The 6,650-nt window shown below is 41.8% G+C and overlaps 1 protein-coding gene and 1 long non-coding RNA gene across 2 annotated transcripts in view; one reads left to right on the forward strand and one right to left on the reverse strand.

Annotated features, from left to right (window-relative positions):
* The window catches only part of LOC107685888 (uncharacterized), a 26,253-nt gene extending 23,001 nt beyond the window's left edge, over positions 1 to 3,252 (forward strand). Inside the window, exon 4 of the long non-coding RNA XR_001634004.1 lies at positions 3,240 to 3,252. This is a non-coding gene — a long non-coding RNA (uncharacterized LOC107685888). The remainder of the gene's footprint in view (positions 1 to 3,239) is intronic.
* LOC107685878 (gastrula zinc finger protein XlCGF8.2DB-like) overlaps positions 2,264 to 6,650 on the reverse strand; it is a 33,852-nt gene continuing 29,465 nt past the window's right edge. Inside the window, exon 3 of the mRNA XM_016482611.1 lies at positions 2,264 to 3,226. Within this exon, the coding sequence (XP_016338097.1) occupies positions 2,361 to 3,226 (866 nt within the window). The 3' untranslated portion in view covers positions 2,264 to 2,360. The remainder of the gene's footprint in view (positions 3,227 to 6,650) is intronic.

A 6,650-nucleotide genomic window follows, 5' to 3' on the forward strand; every position in this document is an offset into this window, starting at 1 on the left:
TGAGTTTAGCCCACGGAGGGCTCCTATTCCTGAGTTTAGCCCACGTAGGGCTCCTGTTCCTGTGTTTAGCCCACAGAGGGCTGCGGTGCCTATGCCTGGCCCGGAGCCCGTAATCTTTCCCAAGTATTTTTTTGGGGTGGGGGGGTTCAATTGCCTCCTGAACTGTCTGCTCCGCCATGGCCTCCTGAACTGTCTGATCCGCCATGGCCTCCTAGTCTGCCTGACCCGCCATGGCTCCCCGAGTTGCCTGCTCTGCCATGGGTCCCGGAACGGGCGCCGCCCTGGAGGCCTTCTGTCCTGGAACCCTGCTCCTAGAGGCCTCCAGAGCACCCATCCCCCCCTCCCTGTTGGATGCTGTACGGCGCGGGACACGCCTTCCGGGAGGGGGGAGTTATATCACACTCTGTTTCTTGTTTTGTGTGTTTTGCTCCCCATTATGCACCAAAACGAAATACAACGAAGCCAAAATGGATAAAACAGCTTGAATTGCAAAACATACAACATACGGTGAACAAAAAACACAAAACAGCAGTAGAACAGCAATGATAATAACAGCAATGAAAATAAACAGCAATGACAATCTGAATAATAGTAGTAGTATTTAAGTAGTACTAGCATGCATAATAATAATAATAATAATAATAATACTAAAGATGGTGATAACAATAATACCTTGTGATGACAGCAACAGTAATATCAATAATAATAATAGTAATAATAATAATGTAATAATGACACATACCCAACACATACCACCCCTATCCTAGCTTCTGTGTCAGTGTTCATGTTTTTTTTTTTTTCATTCACGGTAAGATTACTATATGTATATGTATGTATGCCTAAGCTGAGGTGGTGCATTAAAAGAAGGGTGTGGCGCATTAAAATCCGCATGCGGTGCATTAAGAAACATGTGTGGTATATGTTGGGTGCAGATTTGATTTAGTTATATTTATATATTTTAAGTATATATATTTAGTGTTATGATCTTCATTAAACCGTTACCGTCCTTATACAAAATATCATCCAGTGGGTATACTTTATGCCCCCACATTTTTTTTTAAGCGGCCCAGCAAAGGATGAATGCGATTTTAAATAGATGTTATAATAACATTTTAAATACAGAACAATGACAAAATTAAGCGATAGTATGAAAACATTGTCGACAGTAGGTGGCGGCAAGCCATTGTGTTAATGAATGAGTAATTTATTCAACCAATTCGTTCAAAATACTGATTCATTCAGGAATAAAAATCAAAGTGGCTACCTATTTTAATAGGTCATTTAGAGCCTTACACAGACGTTTGTTATTCTGGTTGTTTGATGAGAGAGAGATGAAATGTAGTTGCAATAACGCGTTAAGGACTTGTACATCTATAACACTGGATGATTATTATTCTGCTGCGTGGAACGGAGGAAGAACTGATGACGGCACGTTTGATGTTTGGTTGGCCAGTCAGCGGAAAGGGGCATTTCATTCCTGCCCACATGCAGAGAACACATATTCAAGTGAACGAATTATCCATTTCGGCTTTGTATTTCACTGCTAAAAGGTATGAGTATTTACCACTGTTGTCTTTTCTAAATCAGAGATGGGTTCGTGTCTTCAGAGGAGAAAGTCTCAGAGTGGCCGTCTACACCAACAATGGTGTCGAGAGACGAAATGAGACTCTGAAGCACAATGAAAGTGAAATGTATGTAGATAAAGTTAAGATGAAGCTAACTGTTAGCCTGAGGCCAGACAATAGTTGCGTCCCAAATGACGCACTATGCACTCAACCGTGTGGTGTATGAATTTTATAAGGTGATTCTGTGATTAATAATGGAGTCTGATAGCCCCTCCTCCAGTTTTCTTTAAGTGAACTTAATATTATACTTATAGTTTATTATTTAGGTATTATGTTAACACTTTAAGCATACTATTATGTTCCCATTGAAGAATTTGATTTTATACTTGAAATTGACCCTGAACTGAATTTTAACTTTTTCCCTGCAAGTGTTTTTTTTATTTTTTTTTAATAAAGTTGCCAGCATTTTTGATCATTTTCACAAAAAAAGGCTCCCAGAATATTTTGTTGTATGAATGTCTGAATATAGAAGAACCTCTGCTTTTAAACAACAAAAAACACTTTATGCTAACATCATACATTCTTTTTTTAATCAACACTTGAATGTAGCACAAACAGCACACTTTAATAAACTATTTTGTAACTTAAAGAACACAAACAGGATCTGACAATTACATGACTTTAATATGTATGTATAAGTGTGATGTTTTCATTAGACTGATCACAATCAAAACAGTCTTTCTCCATAGTGAATGCACAGATGATTGTTGAAATCGCTTCTTTTTCTAAACCTCATCACACTGAGGACAATGACAGTTTCTTTCCAGAATGAGTTTGCAAATGCCGTTTCAGTTCTGTGTGATATGTGAAACTCTTTTCACACTGAAGACACTTGTAATGTTTCTCTCCAGTGTGAACTCTCATGTGAATCTTAAGGTTTCCTTTAATTGTGAAGCTCTTTCCACACTGAGGGCAGGTGAACGGCTTCTCTCCAGTGTGAATTCTTAAGTGATTATCAAAGTTTGATCTGTGTGAGAAACTCTTTTCACACTGATGACATATAAAACAGTTCTCTCCTGAGTGAATCTTCATGTGATTATTAAGGTGTGTTTTATATTTGAAACTCTTTTCACACTGATCACAAACAAACGGTTTCGCTGCAGTGTGAATTGTCATGTGGACATCAAGTTCTCTTTTCTGTTTAAAACACTTCCCACACTGATCACACACAAACGGCTTCTCTCCAGTGTGAACTCTCATGTGAGTCTTAAGATTTCCTTTCCGTGAGAAGCTCTTCCCACACAGTTTGCAGGTGTAAGGTTTCTCTCCAGTATGAATTCTCATGTGGGTATCAAGGTTTTTTTTCTGTGTAAAACTCTTTCCACACTGACGGCATGTGAACAGATTCTCTCCAGTGTGGATTTTCAAGTGGAATTTAAGGCTTTGTTTTCTTCTGAGACTCTTTCCACAGTGTTGACAGGTGAAAGGCTTCTCTCCAGTGTGAACTCTCATCTGAACTTGAAGGTTTTTAGTTTCTGTTTTATGAGTTGATGAGTAACAAAAAGATTGTTCTTTAATCATGAAATCATGACATTTCTCAACCTGATCTTTCTCTTCCATTTCATTCAGTTCTTGACTCTCCTCTCTCAATGCCATCAGGTCTAGGGTGGAAAGAAACAAAAACATGATAACACCAATTTAATGGAACAACAACATGAAAACCATTAGACATGTAAAACATCAAATCCAGCAACATATATGCTACCCACTGAACAACTGAAAAAGCAATATTGTTAATTCTCTGCTGTCTTTAGGACACATCCCAAATACTTTCAAGCTGCCAGTTATCAAACCCTTCATAAAAACTCACAGTAGAATGATGTATTGGGATCCCACGGGTCCCAACACTAATACAGCAGGATCAGGCAGTTTTACCTTTGCTGCAGATGGAACGGGGAGGTCCAAAATATACCGCAGATCCCAGGATTTAACAAGAAGAATGGTGTCAACAAAGCAGGTTTTTACTATACAAAACCAAAACAAGGCAAATCTGATTTTCAGATAAATTTCATAGTTGTTACTTCAAAATTGGAAAGAATTGGACTTTATGTTGCAACAAGTATTCAAGATTACTGATATACTGTACAATGGGCACAAATCTGGCACCTCTGTGTTGAGGCTATGATCTGTTCTCACGGGTCAAAGTAAGCTTTACTTAAAGGATAAAGCACTTCTTCCTGCACATACTAAACAAGATACTAAAGAGAAATGCATTCTCTTTCATAGGTTCACCTAAAACTGCATAGTGATGATGAAATGGGAAATGTCCTCTGGCAGTGCTGACTGTGTGAACCCGTCTAGAATCATGCCAACCTATTGGCTGATGGCTCCGTGCCGGTTCACCGGTGGAATTTCTCTAGGATTATTTATGCCCCAGTCCAGAAGTACGCGACACCGTTTCCTTTGGAATGGAGGACCACGAGTACGTCCACGAACTAGCATGTGCTACAAAGAAGCTTAACATCGAGTGGCCTGGTGAGCCTCACAACTCTCAATCCTCTAAGCTTGAGGAGCGTTTTCTGAGAGGCCAATCTAATTCATGCCCCATTCGGAGAAAGCTGCCATTTTTCATTGATCTTCATCACAAGATTTTAAGGCCCTGGATGGAGCCTTTTTCCGCTTGTCTGATGAATGCGTCGCCCTCTGACTTCACGAACCTGGTTGGTTTTGTGGAGCCGGGCTATACTAGGATTCCAGTGGTTGAGGACACACTGGCCAATAACCTTTTGCCGCCTTCCGCTCAATCTTGGAAGTCCCGTCCTCTTCTTCTTTCTAAGCCTTGTAGGACCATTCTGCCCTTGTGGGAAAATCCTACATAGCAGCTGGTCAGGCAGGTATGGTGCTTCATACCATGGCCATTGTTCAGGCCTACCAAGCGGACGTCCTTAAGAAAATGGACGAGGTCGGGGGCCTGATACCGGAGGTGATCAAGGAGCTCTGCAGACCTACCGATCTGGCTCTACATGCAACTAAGCACACTGCACGCGCAGTTGAACACCATCTTCGGTTAAATCTCACTAAGATTCGCCGAAAGGAGAAGGTTTTCCTACTGGACACCCCATCTCCCAGTCAGGTTTGTTTGGGGAAGCTCAGTGGTCAATAAATTCCGGATAAATCTGCTGCTTCAGCACCACTGGTTCGCTCCTGATCTTGTGAGTCAGGAAAGGGAGAACTACGCCTATCTCAGGAGTGAGGAACGGACCGCTAAAGCGTATCTTGAGATGCTTTCGGAGCTTAAATCTGTTATACTTGCCGCCATATGCGTTTTGAGATTCAGAGTTAGGTAACCAGCATGATCTTCCTGTATTGAAAGATGGAGACATCTCCCCTCAATACCACTTCTTGCTCAAGCTGCTTCACTCACACCGGGAGATGCGTCTGGCTTTCTCCCCGTGTAAGATGGTCCAGCCACTATGCCAGACCCCAAAAGGGGGAAAAACCTCTTCACTGGCCCATGGGCCAGTCTTGGTTGCCAGATGAACACCTCAGGCCTTCCTCCGGTAACTTTGGCTTCGTGCCCACCATTTTTTGTGGGCAGCCATATAGAAAGTCTGGCGGCTGAGCTCCCGCTAGGGCCCATTCTTATGCAACCTCTGTCTCACCACCTGGCAACATGGAGGCTTCTACCAGGTGTGTTGCGCTGGGTCCTCCACACAATCCAATTCGAATACACTCTCCAGTTCCACTGCAACCCTCCTTATTTCGATGGGGTTCATCCCACTGTAACAAACAGCATCCTAGAGCAGGGGTTCTTAAAACACTTGTGGGTCGCAGAGTGGGACAAGGTGGGTCGCACAAAATCACTTGGCTGCAGCTAAATTTGCGTTTCAATGACACACACACTCACACAGTTCAGCCTAGGGCTGCACGATATAGCCTATCAACATTAATTACGAATTGCAATATTCTTAATGCAATTTTTGAATAGCAATTAAGTCCACGATTTATAACATGCATTGCGTGTTTTGAAGCACGGGCGCGCACGAGTTGTAATAACAGTGAGGGTCTCAGAGCGACGTCATTATTAAAAGGCTCGATCGGTTCGCATTATTAATGAGAAGAAACATGCTCACTTCACTGCGCTGTATTCTGCATGAGATTGCATACACCTCAAAATTCAAATGTTACGAAAACTGTTTCAGGTATGTTCATTCATTTCTATCGTCCGTTTGAACTCGGCGCTGTTTTTGTTCCTTCATATGCATTTGGCTACCTATCAGTAAGTAAACGGTCTGTAAAAAGCATTTCACATGTACGGGGTGAGCGGGGCACAAATTTTAACACTACAAGATTTAAACATTTCCACATAACTAAATTTACAACATTTTGTATTATTTCCTTGCCATATCATCTCTATATAGTGACAAAAATGTGCCAGAGTTCACAAATCTTTTGAAAATATTGCTGAACATTTATTTAACCGTTGCAAAAGTAAGTAAATTTGTCATCTCAGTTATTAGTGTTTATTTAAAATGAGACATGTTTTTTTTTGCCTATTTGTTAACATGTTTTCACGGTTGCTTGGGCTGAACACATGGCTACAAAGAATCTGCAGTCTAAAAGGAGTCAATTTCATCGACAACTTCAATCTTTTCTGGGGCCATAGACAACTGTTTAAACTGGATGGCCTCCACCTAAACAAACTTGGTGCAAGAGTGCTAAAGGACAATATCAACTTCTCCATCCGTCATCCTTCAGTAGTGTGTGCCAAACTACTCAACCTGAATGGCACACACACACCTGGACAGAGTGACGACAGGACTTCATATCAGTTTCCGAGTCATCATGTGGTTGACACATCCCACAAAGACACTGATAACACCACGCAGCCACAACAAGCACTGCTCATGGAAACTATCCTGGCTGAGCCCTGCCCACAGAGCTCATCACAGACAGACTGTGACGTATCAGAACAGCTCCAAGACTCAGCACCCAAGGACGACTTTCTGGAAAACAGCCAGGGAAGCCAGGATAACATTTCAGCCACCGGAAACACCAGAGCCAGAGCCCCACTCACAAGACACA

The sequence above is a fragment of the Sinocyclocheilus anshuiensis genome, unplaced genomic scaffold (genome assembly GCF_001515605.1).
Source record: "Sinocyclocheilus anshuiensis isolate Anshui unplaced genomic scaffold, SAMN03320099.WGS_v1.1 scaffold1074, whole genome shotgun sequence".
Lineage (NCBI taxonomy): Eukaryota > Metazoa > Chordata > Actinopteri > Cypriniformes > Cyprinidae > Sinocyclocheilus > Sinocyclocheilus anshuiensis.